The 27,803-nt window shown below is 33.1% G+C and overlaps 2 protein-coding genes and 1 long non-coding RNA gene across 4 annotated transcripts in view; 2 read left to right on the top strand and 1 right to left on the bottom strand.

Moving 5' to 3' along the window:
* On the bottom strand, positions 1–24,035 carry LOC128192324 (malate synthase-like). The gene is made up of 15 exons (XM_052864924.1): positions 23,897–24,035; positions 19,884–19,995; positions 19,361–19,492; positions 18,987–19,202; positions 14,587–14,677; positions 9,847–9,923; positions 9,611–9,721; positions 7,564–7,623; positions 3,656–3,812; positions 3,252–3,456; positions 3,062–3,140; positions 2,497–2,589; positions 2,339–2,411; positions 2,183–2,250; positions 1–1,856 (listed from the first exon to the last, which is right to left on the bottom strand). Exons 2-15 carry the CDS (start codon positions 19,989–19,991, stop codon positions 1,551–1,553), a joined length of 1,776 nt encoding a protein of 591 aa, XP_052720884.1. The 5' UTR covers positions 19,992–19,995; positions 23,897–24,035; the 3' UTR covers positions 1–1,550.
* On the top strand, positions 16,085–19,146 carry LOC128192356 (uncharacterized). The gene is made up of 3 exons (XR_008244537.1): positions 16,085–16,704; positions 17,626–17,726; positions 19,007–19,146. It is a non-coding gene; the product is annotated as an uncharacterized LOC128192356 (long non-coding RNA).
* The window catches only part of LOC128192327 (NTF2-related export protein 2-like), a 5,925-nt gene continuing 2,105 nt past the window's right edge, over positions 23,984–27,803 (top strand). Inside the window, exons 1-3 of one of the 2 annotated variants that reach the window (XM_052864926.1) lie at positions 24,074–24,114; positions 24,900–24,986; positions 25,766–27,673. In XM_052864926.1, the coding sequence (XP_052720886.1) occupies positions 25,826–27,250 (1,425 nt within the window). In that variant the 5' untranslated portion in view covers positions 24,074–24,114; positions 24,900–24,986; positions 25,766–25,825 and the 3' untranslated portion in view covers positions 27,251–27,673. Of the gene's footprint in view, positions 24,115–24,899; positions 24,987–25,765; positions 27,674–27,803 lie in introns of those variants that run through there. The other variant, XM_052864927.1, reaches the window with a different exon arrangement.

Consider the following 27,803-nt stretch of genomic DNA (forward strand, 5'->3'; position numbering starts at 1 on the left):
TAAGATTTAATGGAATTTTAATAGAAAACTATACATATCACAGTACATGATAAAAGATAAAAAATAGTTATATAATATGCACTAAAATTATGGAGATTTTTTTGGAACATATTTCAAACAAATACATGGGTGTAAAAATTGCATCACAATTTCTTTTGAATTTTTTAGTCTTCGAGGTAATAGTCTAAACACAAATGTTTACAAATGAAAAATATTGTTTTACAATTTTAACAACAGCCCAAAGTAAATATCATAATCAAAGAATGCCAATTTTTTTTTTACAAAAATAAAACTTATAGGTAATTAAAACATTGTACAAAATCATTTATGAACAGGGCAGTTTTCATAAGTACTCAAAACGCGATTCATTTCTTTATCACAAAAAATTGCATTCAAATCAAATTGTTTACACATACAAAAGAATCTCCCATTCCCCCCCCCCCCCCCCCCTCAAAATTCGGCCTATTCATAATATAGTGACATTAATACAAGGCGAATGGGTTACATATTGTGATTTGAAACTAACCTTCTCATTTTTACAATTTCAAAGTCTATTGAAAATTGATTTTTGGTAACAAAATAATCTTATATAACCAGTACACATGTATCTTAGTAATAAATCATTCAAATCATCAGTAAAGATTTTAAAAAAGATATAAGGCTAATGCTGTTCTAAATATCCACAAAAAAATATTTATGGCACAAAATATCAGATGTATTAAGGAGGCACATTGGTCAACAATTTAACAATCAGATCTACCTAAAATTTTGAGATATGATTTATTACATATACTGGTAAACCATTATTAACAAAAGAAAAAATCCATAAATTTTGACTTTAAAATTTGGGTATTTTCCTATAATTTTATATAGAGCTCTTCTACTAAAGGAGATCAATATGGTGTAAAAATGGCCATGACCATTGAGCCCTCTTAATGCTAGCATCAACAGACACAAGAAATATTCATACACATATTTCATCATCTTTAAGTTTTCACATCGAAACCTTTCTATATACTGAAAAACACAGATTGTTACAGGCAGTTCATAAGTTACGGTACATAAGCTGATGAATTATCTTTGATCACTAATTAAAATGTGTTCATTTATAAAAATTACCTATGCAATAATCATCATTTTCATAACAGGATTTGCCTTGTAAAAAAATAATGGAATGTTTATTTTTTTCATCCTATCAAACATTAGAACAAGATTCTTTGATACCCATAACAAACAATTCATAATCAACTGTGAATTTACCTCCAGAGGTGCAAGCATAATTAGTAGAGAATGATATGAAGCACGCTTTGCAAAAATAAATATATGACTCAATTAGCAATATACCGGTAGATGCATTTTTCCTGCAATGATCGTACACTAACTGTTTACCGTTAGCTCTCATGAACAAAAAATACAAAACAAAATTAAACAGTACTGGTATATTATTATCATTACAGGCCATTAATAAATCAACCAAGGTTCACTAAATTATGAAAATTTGAAAACTTTAGCGGTGACTAGGCAACAACAAAAATTGACAGAAAGCTGCATTATAAATGAGATTCCACTGCTGACATGCTCAAGAAAGAGAAGGCAGACTGGCTCTTCAAAAACGTGTGGTCCAGATTTAGATAAGTGGTAATAAACTCGGGAAAATCGAGTTTGGAGATGATCTCCTGGAACATCTGTGCGGCACTCAACAGCCTCTGTCGGTCCTTGTCGGTCACTATGTGTCGGGTCTCCTTGGACCAGAATCTTTCCTGCACTGTCTCTAATATCAGACTCTTCACCATTGCCATGGTAACCTGCTTGCCATTATCTTCTAGGACTGCGCCAAATCTAATCCACTGCCAAATCTTAACACAATGAAACAATAATTCAAGTTTACAGAGGAATTATCTGGTTTCTTAATGTTTTTAAGGCTTATTCATTATACGACTTAAAAATATGTTGAAGTTAAAATTAATTTCCTTATTCATTATAGGTCAAATTATATATATATACCAGAATGACAAACAACCTGTTATAAATAGTATTTTGGAAGGAAAAATTCAATAAAAGGGATATGAAATTGGTGGTCTAAAAAAGCATTGGTCTCGATATCATGATCATTGACTTTTTTTCTAAAAAATATACTACTAGTATACATTTTTCACATATCCTTATGAATCGTTGTTCCTACCTGTGATCGGGATATCTCAGCAGTTGCCGAGTCTTCTACGGCACCTTTGAAATAGTAATGGCCTACACCTATTGAAAAGAACAACAAAAAAATAATTATACTTATCAATACACAAGTTTAATCACATATTCAAATCAATGATAAAACTGCACACACCTCTTAACCATGCTTCAATAAAAAGAATTCCTACAGCTATGTTATGTCTTAGACCATTGTAAGTAACACCTCCCTATAAAATGAAATTGAGAAGTTTAAGAATCAACCAGAATGTAACTCTCTGTAATATCATAATTTTTTACTGTTAAGACACTTACTGAAGGCATTAATAACAAGTCTTTATTAGAGACCTTGACCTCCGACCTTAACTTGGAAAACTGATTTTCTGAAGAGGTGAGTCTTTTCCACAACTGTAAAAAAGAGAAATTGTTTGAGTTTAATGGTTCTTTTAATTCATTTTTTCTCCCACTCTCCCACCCACCCACCCACCCATGATAATCCAAAATAACGCACATCCCACCTGAGATGTTTGAAAAAGTTTGACCTATAATATAACTCCATGGTAACAAAATGTTTGTAAGCAATGAAAATAACTAATGAATTAACCATCTTAGATCTGCCTAAAATTTAAAATACATGTATAATTTGTTTAGCTATTAACTAGTATTTCATACTTTAAATTTGGGTGTTTGCCTATATTTTTATACAGAGCTCTTCTTCTGAAGGAGATTAATTCTGTCTAAAAGTGGCCATGGCCATTGAGTCCTTTTAATACAGAGCTATACTGGCATCAACAATATACCTCTGTATGAGTTGAAATACTCTTGTTTTTATAGAATTCAACCTAAAACTGGTTATTTTCATAACCATTTGATGGACTACCTGCTGAGATGGTTGAACCAAACGAACATCATAAACCATGAAGCCATCCACCCCTGCCTCTATCTCCTTCTGTTTAGCCCTGTCCAAAAAATAACACACACAGTTAATTACACGTCAACTAAATGTGCTACATTTGTGTCATACATGTACAACTAAATATCACAATACAAAAGTATCCGTGCTTCATTACCTCAAAACTTTGTCTTGAATTTCCTGATATTTTGAGTAATTTTCTGTAGACATTTTAGGAAGAAGTAGAGCTGCCATTCCTCCTGTTGCATGGCAACCACGTTGATGGCAAGTCTGTACCACTAAATCCATGTAGCTTTTTAGAAAATGGCGGTCCATGGAAACATATTTATTTCTGTCGGGTAAAAGAAAGTCTCGACGGTGTCCTGCAAATAAAAATATTGTTTCATGTCAATAAAACAGTACGTCAGATGTTTATCACATTCAGAAATATTTTATATATAATTTTATTCATTATACAGAAAGTAGATTATCAGTATTTATGATAATATAAATCCCACCAGGTTTTATCGTACAATTTATCATGATAATGTACTTGTTGATTATACATTTTGTAAACTTTACCGAATTTGTTGATGAAAGAGGCGGAATAATCCCAGATCCCACAGTTAAGTCCCAAAGAATGATCTTTCAGTGCATAGAGGATTTCATGCATTTCAAAAGAGGCTAGTACATTCTCAATTAACACACAAGCTTTCACACATCCATGTGGCAATTTAAGCTGTAAAGAAAATGAAAATCTTAATATTAACTTCAATCTTGGAATTTATTACTATTTTGCCATTTGATGCCGACTGCTTACATTAAGTAAAATTAGCAGTTTCATATGCATTTCATGCAATTATCTTTTGTACATAAGTTTACTAGTTAATTCAACTGTAAAAGTACAGTTTTATACTGATACAATGTGTGGTTATTCATATGTCAAGATCATGCAATAATTTCATCAGATACACATACAAATTTTCAGTTTTTAGCTGCTATGGAGATTAGACAAATTACAGACATCTGATGGCTGAGAAAATATGAAACAAAAAAATTATCAACAGCCCATAAAAGTAGAAATGTGATAAAAATGAAGATGGCCAAGGATTAGCCATTAGGGAAGCCAAAAATGTCCCTCACTCCAGTGGAACCCACAGTGAAAAAGACGAAGGAGAAGGCAAAAGTACACCTAATGAGGGAACCTTCTCACAGAGATGGAGATCTCAGTGGTATCAACTGGAAAAGCTAGCGCAAGACTGGACAAAGGGGGAGGGGTGTTGTCAAAAGCCTTTGTTCCTCCCAGAAGTAAAATTAAGGTTCAAGTTAGTAAGCAAGCAGGCAAGCAGGAAATTGAGTCATCCTGTGCACCTACGACTGAACCAAGCTCATTATCACCTCCAACACGTCAAATTCAACTTCATTTACAGCAATATTCAATAGCATATAATTATTATTTGATGACATTAAAAAAATTGTATTTAAAGTAGACAGTTTTGTTTGAAGGCAGAGCACTGCATAGTCTCTCACATCTGCTTTTATTTTTCATACGTTGACTATTGAACTTTTGAACTTCCAGTTATAAGGTTTGCTAGCAAGATGAGACTGGAAATTGTTCATAGTATAAACTTAAGCTTGTACAAGTTTCTGAGGATTTAGAATGTGCAAGTCAGTGTATTGTTTGACCAGCTTGTTTTTTCAATATCACTGTAATTAATTTACAAAGAGTTTTTCTTTTTCAGTTCTTAATGTTTACTATAAGTTGCTGAATATCATATGGTTTAGAAGGAAAGATAAGGGTTAAGAGACCCTCTTCCTGTTATCAGTTAAATAACCTGTATCTTTATTTAATCCCAACACCCACCCCCATTCTTAAAGACGTAAATTAGATTCACTAGTGTCCGGAATTTCTGATTTATGCATATTTTATCTAGGTGGGTTAAGTGTCTCAATAATAGAAAATGTTGATGTACCTTCATAATGCACTTTGTATGTAAAAATTTAGCATACTTTGAAATTTTTTCAAAATGCCTTGATTTGGTCCCAAAATTGACGCACTTCGAAATTTTTTTTCAAAGTGGGTAATATTTTCATAGTGCGTTGCCACACACCAACATGCCTATGTCAATATTTCATACATCAGCTGTCTCTAAACTATGGAAGCAAGTAATATCTTGTTACAAACAGTGAAAAACGTCAGGATTAAATCTCTGACATCATACCAATTTTGCTGCAATATTAAATGATTCAGATGTTGATAAGGAACTCTGTAAAGAGTAAATACAACTATTATCCACGCATCTTTATCAAAACTAGACTTTGACCTGTGCGTGCACGAGTTGACATTGCATATCGGACATTTACGAAATAGATACATCCAAAGGGGCCAAGCTTGTTTTAACATTAATTTCAATGTAACCATTTATTATCAATGCCTCACATGTACCCGTAATGTAACAAAAAATTGCAGAATCGCGCCATAACGATTTTGGAGAAAATTAATGAACAAGCATTGAAAATAACAGTCAAATTAATCATAATAAACCATTTTGAGACTGATTGTAAATACCTTTCATCAAAAATTTAATCCATATCATGTAAAAATTCTACGCTTTTTCAACAACGTACACATATTTTCTTTGCTACAGAGACAATATACGGAACGCATTCTATCGTAAAACCGGGTCCGTAGGACATAAATATATTTTTTCATTTTAACGAAAAAACAATCTATTAGTGCTGAAACGAATGTTCGAATATTCGCGAATGAATAATAAATTTCTAATATTCGAATATATATTTAGCATTCGAATATTCGATCACATGTTAAACACTCATATCAAGCACTGTAAACTATGCAGCATCGTGTTAACTGTTTTAACGAGTGTGAGCTACGGAGAGTTAATATCGAAAGGTACATCGAAAGTTTTTTTAAAAGATACCTCGATATAATCTGTTTTTTTTTTTTAAATAAACAGAACATTACCGGAGTTATGAGCGTTATCAGTTTTCTGTTTAATACTATATCAAACATGGCGGAAATATTTGGACTGACTTACGAAGTTACGTATCGGTCTCATCCAGGAGTCAGGACTACAGTATATTATTAAAGAAGTAATAAATATTTTGATTGTAGTTGATGGAAATTTTTTAAAAATCAGTATATTATTATTTGCTTAAAAATTAAATGTGCACCCAATTCAATGGATACTCATGCATTAAGTCTCAACTTCGAACTGACATGTTTAAGCAGTCTACACATACACCCACTTAGTAATACAAACTATCATATATGCTTAATACATTGTCTATGACGTCTACGAATATTCGAATACGAATCGAATAGCACTCACGAATATTCGAATACTGATTTATGGTATTCGTTTCAGCACTACAATCTATACATTATATCTTCACTCTCCTAAGAGATACACGAAGACAAAAGTAGGCCTAAGTACTAAGTAAATACATTTATCTATATTTGTTATTCTATAATTTCTCTCATAAGGAATCATAAAATTAATATATATGAACATAATATATAGCAATTAAATTTCCGATGAAAATTTAGACGTATTTGTACTATCGTCTCTGAGTTTATTAATGCAAATATGATTTTGTGGAAACATAAAGATCCTGTTAGCGTGAATGTACTGCGCACACGCTAGATTGTAAAATCCAAAAAATCCTTTTGCGATTAAACAGGAAGCTGAAACTAATCATGAGCATGTTTAAGTGTGGGGGGAGGGGGGGGGGGGGGATTCTAATATTTTTCAGAGAGAGAGAGGAGAGAAAGATGTTAAAAGTTAAAATGCTTCACAGAATGACAACGCATGAATAAAAGAAAGACTGCATGACTTAGACACACTCTGAAAGTCAGCGAGATGTGTAATAGTAAAAGGAGTGGAGTGTCTAAGCATTACAGACTGAACAAAGGTCACCTTGTTCGACATCAGGAACATTACCATAAACCCCAGAAGATCTAGACCACTGAACTAGAATCATTCTTGTACATGCACAGTTTGTATACATTTAAAAATTGTGACTCGAGATCTGCGAGTGAATTTATAATACTTCATTTTCTGAGGTTCGTTGGCGTGTTTAAGAGAAAGTCTGAGGCAAGTAAAGTTACGATATCTGTTGTAATTTGCCTGAAAAATTCAATGGTACTAATTTTTTCACAGAAATTTAGTGGAAATAAGATTAATCAGTCCAAAACTAGGACAATTAAGCTACGATATCTGTCGTAATTTGCCTGAAAAATTCAATGGTACTAATTTTTTTCACAGAAATTGAGTGGAAATAAGATTAATCAGTCCAAAACTAGCACAATTTTTTATGTGCCGAAAATTTTAACTTTTTAACACGTATGGAACTAAAGCTCCCAAATCGTTCATCTGAAGCTACAGACCTGCAGCTACAAGAGAACCTGTGAAAACAGGTATTCTTTCAAACTAATGTTACTTTCCAATTATTCCAAAATTCCATACCTTTTTCTCCGTCCAACTGAAAACAGCATCCCACAATGCAGCTTCTTTACTGCTCTCTAACTACAAATAAAAAAAGATCTTGTAATTTCATTTATTCTTATGATTCAAAACTTTTCTCACGCTTCAAAATACACCACATATTATACTATTTTCTATTTATTTCATCCATATCATAATTTGTATAGCTCTCAAGTGAGAATTAATGATGAATATTTTTATAAAGGACTTCATCATATGTCTTGTTAGCCACTGTGTGAAATTTATCGTGACTTATCTGATGTTTGGAATTTCCTGATGATGATACCATAATACTGAACAATTAGAATAACGGGACTTTACAACATATTCCAGTAACAATAGTATAATAGAAAAAAAAATCTTTTGGGAAAGGGGAAGGAAGAGACCCATGGGCCACATTGCTCACCTGGGCATCATAGAGACCTTATAAAATCAGCTTTATTGAGTCATATACAAACAAGAGATGTTTGTGAAACACTTATGCCCCCCTCCCTTGGAAACATCCACAAAGAAAATGAATGTAATCTGCAAATAATAGGAATTTTTCATAGTTCAAGGGGCATAATTCTGTCAAAAATTGCACAATCGTACTGAATATCGAACTTGACCTAAATATTATCATAATAAATCTGTATATCAAATTTCATTTCAATATGTGCAACTTCTGCGAAGAAAATGAACAAAAATTGCAAATAAATAGAATTTTTCTACTTCCAAGGGCCATATAAATATAACTCTGTCGAACATTGCTCGATCGTACCCAAAAGATTTTGACCTAAATATTATCATGATTAATCTGTATACCAAATTTCATTTCAATATGTTCATCCTCTTAAGAAAATGAACAAAAATTGTTGGTGGACCGAACGACATACCGACAGACAGCAGCAAAGTAATATGCCATCCCTTCTTTGAAGGAGGGCATAAAATATCTAACAATTAATGTTGTATAATAGATCCTGTATGAAAAAAAAATTCCCCTGCATGTTCTTATGTTTATCGAACCCCTTTGAAACAGGATAATTTTAAAGTCATATCACATATTGAGCATTGCAGTTCTCGAGAAGATCTTAAACAACTGTTTATATATGATTACCTACGTACATCAAACTTTGAATTCCTTGTGAGGCCCAAGAATTGTCTCAGGGCCATAGTCTAAACAATATTTAAGAATCAAAATATATGTCAAAATGCTTGCATATTAGTAAAACTATATCCCGTATAATGACATTTGACTTTCTGTAAATAATTGAAATGTTTTCCTTTATAATATTCACAGGAACCCCTACCCCATGTGGCCCCACCTTACTCCTGAAGATTATGAGCTTGACAAATTTTCATCTACACTGTCTGAACTGACCTTTTTAGGCAGATTGTGTTTTAGAAGATGATTTTTTAAAGTTTTTTCCTTTATATATATATCCCTATGTATTAATTTGACCCCTCTCTATTATAGCCCCACCCTACCCGCAGCAATCAAGATTTGAACAAACTTGAATCTTCCCTATCTGAGGATGCTTCCACACAACTTACAGCTTTTCTAGCTCATTTGATTCAGAGAAGAAAATATTTAAAGATTTATTTACTCTATATATTCCTATGTAAAAATTTGACCCCCTATTTTGGCCTCACCCTACTCATGGGGATCATTATTTGAAGAAACTTGAATCTACCCCACCTGAGGATGCTTCCACACAAGTTACAGCTTTTCTAGCTAACCAATTTCAGTAAAGAAATTTTAAAGATTACCTCTATACATTACGAGAGGTAAAATGTAAAATTTGACCATTTTGGCAACACCCTACATTAAGAACCCCTACCATATACACTATATGTCATTGAGTGTTTTGGGAGACATGAAATTTAAAATTTTGATAGAAAGAGACTAAAAAGATAGATTGAGAGACTCAGGTGATCTAAAAAGACAAATATCTTAATATGTACATCATTACGTAAAATGTAATCTTGAAAGCGTTTTCAAGAAAAATGACAAAATTTTGCAAAATCAGAGACTTTTAGACTGACTTACTTTTGAAAGGTAAAAAAAGGGTCCACTTTCCGTCTCCAACAAAATACTAGCATTATGAAACATGAGAAGGCCAAAGTCAAATAATGGGCCTGGAACCTCTTTGCCATTCACCTACAGAAATCATGGTTTTATCCAAATCAAATATATAACAAAGAATCTCTCTCTCTCTCTCTCTCTCTCTCTCTCTCTCTGCATAAGTTGAAAATCAAGTTTTAATTCAACACATAGTCACATACCATCAAGTTATGTTCCACCATGTTCCATGCTCTAGGTCTAAGCATCAGTACAGGAGCATCCTGGATGTTTGGAACACCTTGTTTTTGTTAAAAGAAGAAATAAGGGGCCCATGGGCCACATCGCTCACCTAAGCAATGGCAGCCATAATATGATCAGATTTATAAAGTCCAATACAAAATAGCTAGATAATGTAGTATAATAGATCCTGTATGAAAAAAAAAATTAAGTTTTCCCTCCAGATAATCTATTGTTCTATTACATGTATTCTATCATTGAGTCCCTTTTGTCAGAGGACGTATGTACAGTCATATCACAATTTAAGCATTGAATTTCTCAAGAACATCTAAATCAAATAGGATATAAACCTACATCAAATTTGTGAAGCCCAAGAACTGTCCAGGAACCAAAGTCTAAACAATGTTAAAGAATTAACAGAATGTCAAAATGATTGCATTTGGTGTCTGAGAAGACGATTTTTAAAGATTTCTTTTAGACAGAAGGACACAGGACAAAAAGTGATCAGAAAAGCTCGCTTGAGTTTTCAGCTCTGGTGAGCTAAAAATTGATACCACATTGTAGTTTTTAAGTCTATTTTATAGATGTTTTCTTCATAGCATTAATTGTACACATTATTATGCATAAATTGTGTTTGGCATCTGAACTCGGTATGCTAGCACACATATTGAACATGTTTGAATCATTTCTTTCTATTTAATGATCTTACAAAATTCCTACAAGCATGCAATGCAAGCTACTGGTACTTTGTTTTTCATCTTATATATGTACCACACTCCTCTGATATGGGAGATTTATTTACTCTCACATAAATAAGTAATTATCATTAATATTTATGAATGGGCCTCGTCACATATTGACCAAAAACAGCTGAATCACATCATAATGAAAACGATCTTCAAATATGTTTTGACTAATTACATTTAAAATCTTATCTTCACATACCCATATACAGATATAGAGCTTGCAATGAGGACATGAACAACAATACAATGAAAACATAGGTAATCACAGATTACAAAGCTCACTGAGACGAAACATCACCCTTATGAGACTTCACCTTTATGAGACCACCTTTATCATATTAAATGAAAATCAAACTTTATGGTCTTGGATATTCATGGATTCTGTTTTGACACAATATCGTATATCATCTGTTAAAAATTGTATGATAATCATATGTTCATATGTTAATCAATACGATTATAATATAAAATTAATATTGCATCCTATCATATTGACAACATATATATCATATAATACAATAAAAAAACCATTATAAACAATGATTAGATATGAAATTGTAACGTAAGATATGGCATTGTATTGTGTTATACTTTATTGTATTTGATCACATAATACAATATCATAATATATAAAACAATATTGTATTATATTACAATATCATATTACATAATACATCATAACATTGAAACATATGATATTATATTGTATAATATAGTATGATATTGTATGATACTGATTCATTTTTTGATACATAATATGATATTGTATCATATGATACAATATTATTTGATACAGCTTTGTATCATATCAAATGATACAATATTATGTGATAAAGTAAAATATTATATAATACAATATTATATCATACATATTGTATCATATGATACATTAATATATTTTACAATATCATACAATACAATTTCATGTGATGTGATAATATATTATATTATAAACCAATATCATATTATACAATATCGTATGATATGATATTATATAATATTACAGTATCATATATTATACAATATCATGTGATATAATTCTATATTACAGAAACTCATATCATATTATACAAAAAGCGTATGATACAATATTATAGAATATACAATATTGTATCATAGGATACAATATTATATTTTGCAATATCTTATGTAATAGTATCATGTGATTAAATAATAAAATTAATAATACAATATAATCTTATACAATATTGTATCATAATATACAATACTATACATAACGATATCATGATAAAATATCATAACATAAAATATCAAAAAAATTTATACAATATCATATCGTATCATATAACTTTTTATAATATTACATATGATATTATATTGTATCATATTAAACAATATTGTTTCATACCATACAATACTATATCATAGGAATCATGTTAAATCATTTATCAACAAACACATCTATCTATCGAGCAGGTTTGAGTGAGGTAGGAGATTTCTTTAGCATCCTTGATAATGGAGATCAAGCTCTGCATCTGAAGCAACCTCTGCGTTTCATTTATAATATAGTTAAATCAACTATGCAAGCTATCATCTATAAAACATCTGACCTGTTCCAAAAAACTAAACCTCATCCAGCATCTGAAACCTATGGCTCAGATTCAGCATTCAAGCCTGTCAGGTGCATCAGTATACATAAGACGCATCTCCATGCAAGTTTGGTGAAGTTCAGACCAGTCATAACTAAGATATCATCATCAGAGGGCACTAGCAATTAAAACCTTAAGCTGTTCCAGCATCCGCAACCTATGGCTCAGATTCAACATCCATGCCTGTCAGTTGTATTTGTATCATAAGACACACCATCCATTCAAGTTTGGTGAAGTTAGGACCTGTAATAACTAAGATATATTTTTTAGCATCCTTGATAATGGAGATCAAGCTCTGCATCTGAAGCTTCCTCTGTGATTCATTCATACTACAGTTTATAATCACCAGAGGGCACCTGTTTCAAAAACTTTAACCAGCTCTAAAAACCGTAACCTCCTTCAGCATCCGATACCTATGGCTCAGATTCAGCATTCAAGCCTGTCTGATGCATCAGTATCATTAGACGCACCATCCATGGAAGTCATGTGAAGTAAGGACAAGTAGTAACTAAGATATAATCATCAGAGGGCACCTGCAACAAAAACTTTAACCAGCTCTAAAAACCTTAACCTCCTCCAGCATCTGAAACCTATAGCTCAGATTCAGCACCCAAGCCTGCCTAGTGCATCAGTATCATAAGACACACCATCCATGCAAGTTTGGTGAAGTACGGACCAGCAGTAACTTAGATATTGCTATCAAAGGGCACCTGCAACAAAAACTTTAACCAGCTCCAAAAACCTTAACCTCCTCCAGCATCCGAAACCTATAGCTCAGATTCAGCACTCAAGCCTGTCTGGTGCATCAGTATCATAAGACACACCATCCATGCAAGTTTGGTGAAGTACAGACCTGCAGTAACTTAGACATTGCTATCAAAGGGCACCTGCAACAAAACTTTTAACCAGCTCCAAAAACCTTAACCTCCTCCAGCATACGATACCTATAGCTCAGATTCAGCACTCAAGCCTGTCTGGTGCATCAGTATCATAAGACACACCATCCATGCAAGTTTAGTGAAGTACGGACCTGCAATAACTTAGATATTGCTATCAAAGGGCACCTACAACAAAAACTTTAACCTGGTCCAACAACCTTAACCTCCTCCAGCATCTGAAATTTAGGACTCAGATTCAGCATCCAAGTCTTTCAAGTCCATAAGTAGGTCCAGATGCATCATCCATGCAAGTTTGGTGAAGATAGGACAAGTAATAGCTTAGATACAGGACCTGCAACAAAAACTTTAACCAGGTCCGGACGCCGACGCCGACGCCTACGCCGAGGGTATAGCATAAGCTCCCCCTGACTTCGTCTCGGTGAGCTAAAAATTATATCTAAATCTTAAGACTCTAACATAAGTCTATACCTTAACTTAACCAACTTCATGACATGTATCAAACTACACTACTGTCTTAAAGCTGACATGAATTCATAAATACGCATTATTTCCCTTTTATCTCCGACTACCGCCATATTAGTTGTCGATTTCTATTGTTCTGCTCATCGCTACACACCCCCTATATAAGCTGAGAGCACTATTCATGCTTCACCGCATTCAGGTATTTCATGCACCCGAACACGTTGCCTTGGACGAAAAGACTTGTAGAAACGCGATTGAAGAAAAATAAAATGACAACCACTGCACTGGCAAGATATATCCAATATACGAGGGAACAAGACTGACTGAAATCCAGGCGCAGATACTTATAAAATTCCTCGATAATTGTGGACCGTTTTCCTGTGTACGTTATAACATCGCACATGCCCAAACAACACGCTGTGGCAGATCGAGCAATGTCAATGATCGCATGGATTTTAGAAACGGCGGAACGGATGGAAACGATGTTACATTGTCATTTTCTTGGATTTACTATCATTTATCTACTGTGTTCGATGTAGTGCCGCCGGGGTTTTCAAAAAGACGCAGACGTTATTCACTCTGTATGAACGACACACGTGTTCGATGTGAATGCATAGTGAGGCAGCACTGTATGTGCAAAATAATAAAGATATCTGGAAAATCCTTTCACAGAATAAACATATTTTGTATTTCATTGATTGTTGTTTTCTTTTACAAACATTTTACTACAATGTGTAGTTCATGCATTTAGAAGTCCGTGCAACCTGAATGCCTCGATCGGAAAGCAACCGACCGTAACTTTCTCAACCGATATATATACCCCAGTGGCAGTAGAGGAGCGATCGAAACTAATATTGCGACCAAATGCTTTTATGAATTCATGTCAGCTTTAAAATCCTTAAGTCTTTACTATCTACCTTAACTGAATTTATCTCCAATACATGTATTAAGTTACATTATTTACCTCCGATACATGTTCATGTATTAATTAAGCTACATTATTGTACCTGGTAAGGTGTTGTGTACCGCTCGGTAAACATTATGTAACCCTTGGAGCTGGTTGGTCCAGGTCGGACAATGGCCATCATCAAAGTCAGTCTGGTAAAAATATTAAAAATGTCAAGTACTGGTACTGATAATTAAGTACATATAATTCAACCTCTATAAATCATCATTCTTTGATAAGATTTTATTTTTTCCTTCAAACAACAAAGACATTTTCAAATTTAGTTGGAATATCTCAAAATTGGTAAAAAAAAAAATGAATCAATTGAATCAAATCCCCCCTCCCATCCCCCCCCCCCCCCCCTTTAAAAAAGTAATTTATTTATTGATTACCCGGTAAGTTTTATGGTTTTCATGGAACTCTTTTTAAGATTAATTGCTATGTGAATCAAAAGATCAACAGGCTATCAGGCAGCTGAATGTTATCAAGTTGAATGAAGTTTTTAGATACAGTTACCGTACACTTGGTACATGTATTACATAGAAATCTTGAAAGCCATGGGAACTTGTATGTCAAAGTGATCTGGAATTCTTAAATATTTACCGAGTCCAAATTAATGTGTTTTTAGCTCAGCATCAAGAACCCTGTGATTTGCTGCAGTTCTGATATAGTGCAATTTTGAAAACTTCAATCTTAATTTTCAATTACAGGTACTGTACTATTAAGAGCAAAAAAGGGAATGATCGAAATAAAAAAAAATTCTGTCCCAAATACACAATAACCTTTGCCTGTTGGGAGTTATTCATAAAACGAGGCACATATTTAATCAAATAAGGTGAACTTATGCTTTCTCATGGCTCTTGGTTTTGTACCATCATTAATGACAAATTCAACTTTTTAAAAATTTACCGCTAATTACCAAATCGTCAGCCAAAATGGTAACTATGTCAGTTAAACGGATAATAGATGTCACTATACTCTTAATATCTTAAAACTGTGGATTGTCATGCACTTTGATAAGGAAACTATGAAAAGTTTAACTCAATGAAAGTGCATATAGGTACTTCTGTTCTTGCTGCAAAACTTGGGTTGATCAGTCTTGAAAAAACAACTTCTTGTAACAATAAAAAAAAATGTGGCCAACATATTTAAAAACACCTGAATTCATTATATAAAAATGACTCAGTTGTTGTTTAATATAATAGTTCTACATTGTCAGAAACAGTGATTTGTATTCTAACATATTAAAATCATCAGTTCAGACTGATTCAATACAACCCCCCCCCCCCCCCAAAAAAAAAAAACAAAAAAAAACCAGCATCAAAAAACCAAATGCAGTATGTGAAGTTGAAACGACTTGAGAATACCATAGCACTAGAACCTCATCATGATCAAAGGAGAAATAGAGAAATGACGTCAGAGTTAAACTTTCTAACATACTTTCCATGTGTGTTTCATAATGGTTAAAAAAAACATCTATGTAATTTCCCACTTAAACAGTAGATATCCTCAAATATTGTGCAACTACATAGATACATCATTTATGATTGGATAGGGTTTGGAGCATTTTGAACAATCCTAACTTTTACTAAAAAAAGGATTATTTCAAGAAAAGGACATATAATCTGATCTTAAAACTTCCATGCACACCAAAGGATATAAAATTCTATTATATCCAAACACATGTAATTTCAGGCTTGTTTTGTTTCAGTGGTTTCAATCCTTTTATATAACATTAACATGATAAAATTAACACAATACAATTTTGACATCTGCAAGCAACTCTTCGGAGCACCAGTAATATTACATTCAGTGATAATAGGATGGTATATACATGTATGGGCTTCGCTGATGACAGAGATAATTCTGCTAACACTGTTAATGCAACCCTTTGGTAGGTTTTGGATGATGTCTTCCATTATTGGGTGTAAACAATTTGGACATGTCAGTCAAGTGTCTGAGGACTGGCCGCTCAGTAGGATCCCGAACAAACTGTGAGACTTGCAGACAAATGACATTTAAAACACCTGTTTTGAAATCGAAATACCTACCAGGTGACAATTATTAGTTAGCAATTAATAATCAACTTCAGTTTCTATGGTAACTCTTGTGTAATAAAATGATTATAAATTGAAGCCATTTACTTGGAACACCTCAGTTTGAACCCAGCAATCTCCAGGTATGTTGTTTCTCATCACTTTCATATGAAAATATTTTTTATATTTTTGTAGTTTCATTTTTTATACCAAATCACATTTTTCAAAAAAAGCTTAAATTTAAATTCCTATTGTAAAACCATGATAATTTTCGATTCAACTTTAGTGGTGATGATATTTACCATCATTCTCAAACCTAAATATGGAGGGGGATGGGGGTAGGTGATAAGTTTTGTATGATTTACATGAGATACATTATGATTACATCCCTTAAGGAGGTCAACAAATTAACCATCATATCTAACCAGAATTTTAAGGTATGATAGGTTTGACTATAAACTACTATTTGGTAAAAGAAAACTCCATAAAATTAACCTTGTAAATTTTGGGTATTTTCTATATTTTTACATAGAGCTCTTCTTCTAAAGAAGATCAACAGAGTCTGAAAATGGCCACAACCATTGAGCCTTCTTAAAGAATTTTCCACCATTGTAATTTGTAATAATTTTCACACTGTAAATTGATCTAAAATGTGTTTTAAAAAAGTATCAGGCTTATTCAAAGGGTATATAAAAATTTAACTTTAATTAATCCATATTCATTTGTTGATTTTCCATTTAAAAAAATCCAACTCATTTCTAAAGCTTCAGATCGCCAGTAAAAAATATCTTTTTGTTTTGTTTCACTCCGAAATCCATGAAATATTACAAAAATATTTTTCACGCATGGAGTTAAATTCTGAAAGCCTGATAGAAACATTTTTCACTCTATCAAAAAGTGAAACAGTATATATTTATTGTATTCATTAATTATAATTTAGAAGATGCCGAATTTTGATATTATGACTATATCATGCCTTTAAATGATTTTAAATTTTGAAGGGTGAGAATTCTTAATCATTTTGACAATATCATGTCAACTTTATATGTTTTTAAACTTTGCAGGGTTAGAACCCCAGATTAATGATGTTACCAGGCAAAGGAGCTGATCATCTGGTTCACTCAGCTGATCCCACTTGAACAGCCGGGATAATAACATGGGAAATGTAAGAACACTATTTATACCTGTAACAGTCACTGTTGTTTAAATTTTCTTGAATGAAACGGGAAAGGGGAAGGGCTGTTAGACTACCAGTAATGAAAACTTGCTTGAAATGGGGAGAGAAAAACGTTACATGTAATAAGTTGTACTGAGGGGGGTGAGGAAGGGAAAAGAAGGAGGTGTTTAAAATTCGGTGAAGTGTTCACAATAGCTAAGTCAATGTTTACCAGGGGGTATTTTAGTTCCCATTACTTTTCCATAGCATAAAAAAAGATGCATTGGTATAACTTTAATTTGGAAAAGAAATAATTTTATGATTGTAAAGTAAAGTTCCTTTTGATAATCTGCATTTTGCATTAATCATAGCGTAGCCAGTAACTAGTCCATCACCTTATGTGAGAGTTTACACACTGTGACCATTTGGTAACCATAGAAGGTGTGCTCCTGTATCTGTTGTTCAGTGTGTTGTGAAAAATGGTTTCAAACATTTAACAAAGCTAATTTTGGTAACTTTGGTACATGTATGTGCATTGTGGCTGAATGAGCAAGAATAAAAGGGATAAGATGCTAGCAATACTAAATAATACTTTACCCAAATGTTCCCTAGATTAACATGTTGTAAAGTTATATGTTAATTAAATGTTATTCCCGATATTGAAGAGTCAACCACCTATTTCTGAAGAGTACATGTTGTAGCCGTGTAGTTCTTTTCATCAAAGACCTTATTTGGGCACATTGAGATCAGCCTGTTGTGGTTTTGTAAGATGGTCATTGTGTGACAGAAATCCAATGACAATCTAACAATACCCATCATGCCATTCATGAACAACCAATTTGTTTTGTCTCTCTTAACATATTGCCACAGGATGTTTGGTGTAAAAATGATGTCTTATCAGTCGAAAATAAACATGATAAGCATTGCTTACACCATTAAAATTGTGGTATTTTTCTCCAAAATTCACTTTCCTCATGAACATAAAGAATGTTAAGTACACATTTTTTCTTAAATGTGTAAAATTATTTGTTCGTCTTTTACCTTTATTGCACTACATGTACACGTATATTTAAAATCAACCCTCTACTGTATTTTGGTATTTCATACTTTCAAAATCAACATAACAACTTGACTATTGCTAAGAGATATATTTACTGATACTTGAATAATATTTAGTTGACTAGTTCACTTACATTTAGTTGCGTATCTTCAATGATTTTTACCAATGTCTAATGTCCTTTAGATTATTGTTACGGTATATTTTCTAACCTGTATTCCTTGTGCTGAAGATTTCAGTGCGGCAACAAAGTGGGACGTGTTGCTAGGAGACACATCACCAAGATCGACATGGCGACACTGAAGCCTTCTGGGAACAGGAGAGACAGTCCAACTTGACTGCCGAATATGAGCAGTGCTTGGATCAAAATCAGGAAGAGTGTCAGACTGTTTCAACTCTAGTTTTCTCCATTCTCTGGCTTGTAGCACCTTAAAGAAAACGTCAAAGGATTTCACCACAACTTTACAGAGACCAAATTTTTTAACAAATAGCCATAAAAAATTGCATGTCCTTGTCTGTTTGATAAAAAAAAATTACAACTTGTTTATTATAATAATAGAAACAGTAAATAAAAAAGATTGTTCACCTGTGTGACTTTTTGATCAAATTCTTGAACAAGTTCTGAGAGAAACTGAACTGCTCTTGGAGTCAGCAATGTTCTGTAGGCTTCCTCACAGTTAACCAGGGGGTCTGCTACCTCTGTGTTCGAGATCCCCATCTTCATTTACAATCACAATTCATAAACATTATAAAGGGTCAGCGAAAAAAAGCAACTTTTTAAAAACAGTCAATCATACGCTATATTAAATCATCTGTCACCAAATCCTTTTCAGGAGAACTACAGTTCTGCAGCTATGTTGTATGTACAATAAAAAAAAACCTTGCCTGCATTCCTCATGATTTGTAAATACAACCGAAAACATAATTTTATATAAATTGATTCCTGCAAACATTGCAGTTGCAATGATATTGACTATCTTTTTCATATCAAAGCCTAAAAATTGGAGTAAAAAAATGTGATTAAATTTTAAAATGCAATGATAAGTGACTGTGGGCTAGATCAAATCCTATATACTATCACAAATCAGGAGGGATCCAATATTGCTTACCTTTCTAAGTTCTTGATGCAAGTAAAAGGATTCTCCTTTCAATGAACAAGACTTTGGTTGAATTTCAGCAGCAGACATGTTTCGCTGTGTGATAAGAAAACTCTCCATTTTACTATGAAAAGAAAAGAAAAATTCTGTCTTTAAACCTGCCATAAAAAATACTGCAATTTCCAAATTGAATAGTGTAAAGGCTGAAAACAGTAACTGTTGTGTAAATCTAAAACAAAATACCACATTAGATAATTGTTTAATGTGAAAAAAAGAAACATTCAATGCAAAGAACTTATACATATAAAATGTTTGCCAAGTAGTTTAATTGACTTTATAACCTACAGATAGAAGAAAAACAAATATGTCCAATTTTGTCAAAATTGTACAAAATAACAAAATGTTTCCTTTAGACTGACAGGTAAATTTCAATATTCAATAAAATCAATGTATCATATACACTTTTTGTTCGCCATGCAGGAAGTATCTTACAGGGCTTTAAGGTTTGATTACATGTTGACAGTTAGAATACAAATACATGTACTGTATTTCTGATTACATAAGAGGAAGGACGTACATTACAAATAATCTCTTCTGTACATTGCATGTTTTCTCCTGTTCAGCTTTCTTGTTAAAAGACCAACAGATTTTCACTGCCATATTTTATGCACATGTTTCAGGTTTTAAAATTGCAATGTTAATTTAATAGTGTACCATGGTATATTTGCAAAATACTGTTTTTCCTAATACCGTATATCCGGTAATTTTTGCGATGATCTAATTTTCGCTTTTTTGCAATCTCTTTAAAATCGCAAATAATTGAATACGCTTAAATTATATTTTGTATCATTTTCTATAAGAAACTTTTTAAATCGTTAAAAAATGACTGAAGCGAATTAAAATGTAACAGATTTTACCGATTTTCGCAAATTTTGTGACATGTGAAAAAAAACTGATAGACTGTATGGGCTTGTTACTTCTGTTACATGCAATGTAATAACAAGGCCCATGGGCATAAACAGTCACCTGAATATAACACAACCCTGGGAAGGATCAATAGAAATACATACATGTACAAATTACAATACCATTCTCTTCATTATTATATGGCAGATATGAAGCATGGACGAAAAGATGTTTGGTAAATTGACAGATCTAAATAGTATTCCAGATTTTGGCAATATGTGATATATTAGAGGAAGGAGATTATATGATAACCCTTTGAGGCACTGTCACAGTATCAGATTGGTCATAATGCACTAATGAAAAATTACTGGTAATAATTTTGTGTGGAGCTTCTAAAAAGTAATCAATTTACCAACTGAAAAAAATGAAGTGGAGGTGGAGAGGTATGGAATATAATATGCCTCTTATATAGGTACTTGTTAAAAGTAGTTGTTCAGTACTTAAATCATTTATTCTTTCTACTGAAACAAGAGTTGGGAATTATACAGGGGTAATTTTTAAATAAAAAATGCATCTCACAGTTAATTTCCTTCACCCTTAAGTCTGTCCACTTCCTTTGAAGAGGATAATACAATTTAGCTCAGCCATCAATCTCATTATAATATGATGTTAATTTAATTACAATGTACAGTAACTAAAGAATTGGTGAGAGATACAATGTAATCATAGGTGTCTTGGCAGTAATTTTGCATCCAATTAATAATTTTTATAAAAAAACATGCAAAGAAAAACAAAGTGGATTTTAGAAACTGTTTAAATGACAGTTTGAAAAAAAAAAATGAAATCTACCAGTTTTCTATTGAAAGTTAAACAAGAGATTTTATAAAACACTTATGCCCCCCTCCCTTGGAAACATCCACAAAGAAAATAAACGTAAACAGCAAAAAACTAGAATTTTTTTTAAGTCCAAGGGGTATAACTCTGTCGAAAATTGCTCTATCATACCCAATGTCGAACTTGACCTAAATATTATCAAGATAAACCTGTATACCGAATCTCCTTCCAATATGTTCATCCTCTGCGAAGAAAATGAGTGAAAACTGCAAATAATAAAAATTTTTCTATGTCCAAGGGCCATAACTCTGTCGAAAATTGCTTGATCGTACCAAAAATCGAACTTGACCTAGATATTATCATGATAACCCTGAATACCAAATTTCATTTCAATATGTTCATCCTCTGCGAATAAAATGAGCGGAAACTGCAAATAACTGGAATTTTTCTACGTCCAAGGGCCATAACTCTGTCGAAAATTGCTCGATCTTACCCAATATCGAACTTGACCTAGATATTATCATGATAAACCTGTATACCAAATTTCATTTCAATATGTTCATCCTCTGCCAAGAAAATAAATGGAAACTGTTGGTGGACCAACCGACCGACAGACAGACAGCAGCAAAGCAATATGCCCTCCCTTCTTTGAAGGGGGGCATAATAAGGTCAACTTCTAAAGTCAAAAATCATCACAAATATTGATGATGACAAAAAATGAGCATAGTAAGCCTTCCTATTCTCTGTCCTACGATAGGCATTGTAAAGGGGTAAGAGAAATAACGACAGATCACACTGCATTCAATCCCTGCCCCCCCCCCCTTGAATATCTAGTAAGGTGCTGTACCATTGCTGAGCTATTTGACACGAGTGATCCACCCGGTTTGATTGACCCTCACATTATTTCTCCCTACCCTATATTTTTGTGCTGTAACTAGCCCCTGGAACTGATAGGTTGACTCCGGATCCTACAAGGGAAAGAACCTCAGATGTTGATCATGGAGAGGTGAAATCATTTAAGGGGGGGAAATGTGAAGGTCAGATCATTTTGATCACGGGCACCAGATAGCTCAACTGGTTCAGCAACTGATAACAGATTTTGGGGGCCTGAATTTAAAGTTCGATTCCCAGTATGATGTGTCATTATTTCTCCCATCCTCTTACATTATCGATTAATTTCTCCATTGTTATTATCTGCTTTTAAATCTGACCATCCGGTCAAAATATCATTCATCTAATGCTAATTTAAATTCGGGTTAATTATGTTTAAATAATCATATTACACCTGTGCATAACTCATTTGATATAAAGCATGTTGACATATAGTGTTAATTTTATGTTTGCATGAAGCAAAAGTTTTATAAGATTATCTTTCAGTAGAGACATAAATAACAGAGATTGGCAATTAACTCCGCCATTAACGTGTTTTGTTGATGAATAATGGTACGAGACCAACTTTACTTTGTAAACTACATTTTAGTAAACTGAGATAATGATCTTTAAACAAAAGTATGTTGTTTTAATGAAAAGTGTGCATAGGTTTTAGACATTTTTGAAACAAAAAATTGAAAAATAAGATTATTATATAGAAAATATCTTGGCCAGCTATAAACCATCAGTGAAATCTCGGACGACGGGTAGCCAACTGCCTCCTAAAACTCCTCTTTCAATACTATATGACATAAACTCATGAAAATATAATATTTTGAATGTTTTGGTAATAGGTTTTAGCTGTTTATATTTCGACATAATTGTTTATTATAAAGATATACTGATTTAAACTGGGAACACTTTACAATAGGGACTGCGGGATTTCACGAGATTTCGATTAGATGCCAATTAATTAATCTCTGTTATTTATGTCTGATCTGCTTTCAGGGACAAGCTTTCTATTGGTACAGTAGAATACATTAAAACGTGCATTTTCCAAAGTGAAAGGCACTTCCTAATTAGGAAGATGTATTATTTTGATAAGTAGTTACTGTGTATTGCGATGTTGAAAAACAGAAGAAAATAAAACAGATTAAAATCTGATATGCATACCACACACCCTAAATATGATATCATTATGACGACTGTTTCATTAGGTAATGCTTTTAATTCCCAAATGTTCCTATTTTCCAATTTTACCAGTCTTGTTCAAGTGCCAAAAAGTGCTGTGAGAGCCCTGTATTAACCTGTTTACTGATAGGCCTATACCGGTATTTGGGTCTTCTCAGTCCCTATACATTAAACTACTCAACTGCAACCTTGCACAGTGTTTAATAAAGAAATCAATTGCTTACCAGAATTTGTGCACTTGGCCTTTTAAAATGTTTCAATTCTTTACGCCACCCTCTTTTTATTATAGGACCCTAGTTTACATAATGATTGCCTCAAAAACAAATAACGTGGCTTCGAGGTATGGTCATAGAAAGTGTGTCAATTCTAATCATTGAGTACGCCTTTTTTAACTTCATTAAAGAAGATCTAGTTTCACAACACGAACATGCCACCTACTGAGGTAATACAGTTGCGTGATTAAACATCTAGTTTTGTGGTGATTTTATGTAAATTTGAACAAATATCAACATACACGTACTTAACAGGCAAACTTTAAAAGTTTGTTTATGCGTTTTAATGCCACAAACTGTAGCTACTGTCTCAAGCATTGAAGCAGTTAACCATGTCAATTTGGACCAGAGTATATTTAATATTTCACTGTCTGACGACGTTATACTGCTCTTAGTCAATTATAAGAGGAAATTTTAAAAAACTCCTTTTTATTGGTATTTTGGTGTTTATCAGATTTATATGAAGATATATACAGTATTTAACTTGAATTTCCTCTGTTGCTAAGCTAGAGTTCTGTTGGTATTGTTAAGAGTCCCATTGATCATTGCCAACTATTCTCTAATTGTTATCAATTTTCATTCATTTGGTCCATATATCAAATTTAAAAGAAGCATAACCTATTAAAGTAGATATAGAGATTGGACTGATCCTTGGATCTGCTCACCTAGCTAAGATCGCTTCTAAGCATATTTAATGTTCTAAATTTAATTAGCCTAGAGTGACCATACACATTTGATTTAAAAACTAATATTTTAAAAAAGGACGGAGATAGCAGTAAATATTTTTTCACTAAAACCCATGTACAAAATATATATTTAATATTCAAATTATTTAAAAGCCTTTTTAAAATGTGAATTGGACATTACATGTATTATTTGCCCAGGCAAGTTATGTGATGCACGAGCATCCTTGTTTACCATATTCCATATTTCTAAATAATTTTTTTCCCCACAGGATCTTGCAGCTAAAATTGACCAAGCCTCTGAGGCAGGAGAGCAGTTTGCCAAACTATATTATGAGACATATGACAAAAAGAGACATGTAAGTTAATCAAAAGTTACCAAAATATTACTCAATGTAAGTTTACACTAACATATGGTATTTGGTAAGATAATTGCAGGTCAATTGTTTGGTTCTCTGTGTTTTACATTTAAGAGTTAGGGAAAGGAAAAATTATAAAGGTAGAATATATGTAAATATTAAGTACATGTGTACCGGATATATATCTTTAAATGTCATTAACATGCCATTGTACGTTAATTGCTACCTATGTCATACTGATCTGACCCTACAAACAAATCAATGCCTTGATGGTAAATCGGTATTTATTTTTTAAATTAACTGTTAATTTTGAAATTTGATAAATCTTGTAGACACATCTTCGCTAGCCAAGGGTTTTTGGTCCACTTCGCTCCCTACATTAAACTATCACTTCGCTTATGGGGGGCAGAGTGGACCGAAAAACCCTTGGCTAGCGAAGATGGTAGTCAAAGTTCACTACATTTTACAATGTGCACAATGTTAAGTAAATTATCATCTTGACAAGAGTAAGTGGGGTATGTGTGTGATCTAAAATGAAATCTCTCGAAAATCTGCCAAACACCACTCCACAAATTCTGTTCTTCAGTTTGAATGTTGTAGAGAATGGTTGTGTTATATAGAATGTAGTTGATTAATAATACTGTGAACTTATGTTTTACTTTTATTGTATTATATTTAATAAATTTTTTTAATAAATTCATACCAGTACCGGTACTTCCAAATAATGTGCTTGTATTTTCTGCTTTGAGATATTTACAAAATATCTTTGATTTTGGCAGGAAAAATTGGCCAAAAGCTAAATCCTGTCACCAAAACATCTTTAATCATTCAAGAGCGTGATGGCAATGGTGGTAGAATCTCCGGATATCATTCAGAAATTTTACATGGCAGCGGTTAATCGCGATCTGTCAAAATTAGAAGATTGTGTACTTGTTGATGGTGTGGATGTTAATTATATATTCACCGAGCCGTACATTTCTTCACATCACACTGGGGGTACAGCGTTACATATTGTTGCAGAAAAGGGACATACTGCCGTTATAGAGGATATGCTAATGTTGGGAGCCAATCTCTGTTTTGAAAATAAATCTGGTGATTCTGCCATGCACATTGCCTGTAAACATGGAAATAGTCAAGCTGTTCTTAGCTTTTTGAAAAGTAATCACATGTCCAAAAATCTTCAAAACAACCATGGCATAACTCCCTTGATGCGTGCAATTTTTCGCTATGAGACAGCGTTCAAGGGGAAATATATTGAGATAATCAAGTCTCTGATAGAGTTTGGTTGCGATGTTAATCTTGCTCCAGAGCATTCTAAAACAACACCTCTCCACATGGCAGCGGAGAAATGGGATCCTGTTGTGTCTGAACTACTTATAAAGGCAGGTGCCCATGTAAATGCTAAAGATCTCAAAGGTTCTACCCCCCTGTTCACTGCTGTATCACGACCAAGAATTAGCTCAGAAGTTGTTAAAGTTCTTGTCAAGGCTGGTGCTCTTGTATGTGATGTCAATTCAAATGGAAGAAGTCCCTTGCATATAACAGTGTCAAAAAATGATGATCTTAGTGTTTTTCATTTGCTAGAAGGTGGAGCTAATCCTAATGTTTCTGACAATGGTGGTTTAACTCCCCTTGTTATTGCAGTCCATGAAAACAATACCAAGATTGTATCTCATTTACTCACATATGGAGCAGATGTGAATTATATGCCCAGGGAGCAGAACAGTCTGGTAGGAGGTTACCAGGAAGAAAAATTAAGTATCTTGGGTATTGCTGTGTCAAATGAAAATTTGAAAATTTGTCAACTGCTTCTCCAAGCAGAGGGTGATATTTTGAAGAACAGCTTAAGAGGAAGGAATTTACTGTCTATGGCTGCTAGAAAAGAGAATATGAAGTTGGTTAAACTTTTTCTGCAACTGAATTACCCATCAGAGTCTCTTCCAGAGATGTTTCCAAGCAGTCACCTGAGTTCCAAAGCTGCTGATATTTTCCTGTTGCTTCTAAAGTGGGCGACTTATCCGGATGTTTACGAGTTTGAGGATTGCTTATTAAAGTTGGATGACCTTGACAATGACTCAGTGTTTCATAAAAGAAAAGCTCAGCAACTGTTTTATAGTGCAAAGTCACTGCGGGATATATGTTGCATCCATATAAGGAAGCTATTAGGGTTAAACATTCACAAAAAGCTACAGATGTTGATGGATGAGGGGCATATAGCTAGAGCACATGCTGACTTACTGTTGCTAACACAGGAGCTTTATTAAATATCTAATTGCATTGGATAGGGTATTTCATTTATCACTGCATCTCTAACAATCCAACCAATCAATGTAAAATGGTTTTTAAGTATATTCAGTGCCTATTTTATCAATAAAGACATGTCATTGCTTTTGTCTGCTAGTGTTCATACTGGTGTTAATATGGCTAGACAACTCGATGATTTTAATTATCTGTGATCTCTGTAGTTCTTTTACATATTTTTATTACAATTATGTGATTTGTACATATTTTTAAAGAATGTGATAACTTTTTATTTATGATACATGTATTTGTGAATTTGATATTGTTATGACAAATACTGGTGATTCTTTTTTCCAGCTTATAGACATAAATAATTGAGAGAATGATTAAGATGAAAACAATGTACCCAGTACGTGTACGGTACTTATTAAAACTGTTGCAATAAATGTCTTGCTTCTTGCTTTTATTTGACATTTTTAAAAACATTAAGGATTTTAAAATTCCCCAAATTAAAATTTTTCCATATATGATGCCAATTTCTGTGACTTAATGCATGTTCAGCAGAGCGAGACTCGC

This window comes from Crassostrea angulata, chromosome 7, assembly GCF_025612915.1.
Source record: "Crassostrea angulata isolate pt1a10 chromosome 7, ASM2561291v2, whole genome shotgun sequence".
Classification (NCBI taxonomy): domain Eukaryota; kingdom Metazoa; phylum Mollusca; class Bivalvia; order Ostreida; family Ostreidae; genus Magallana; species Magallana angulata.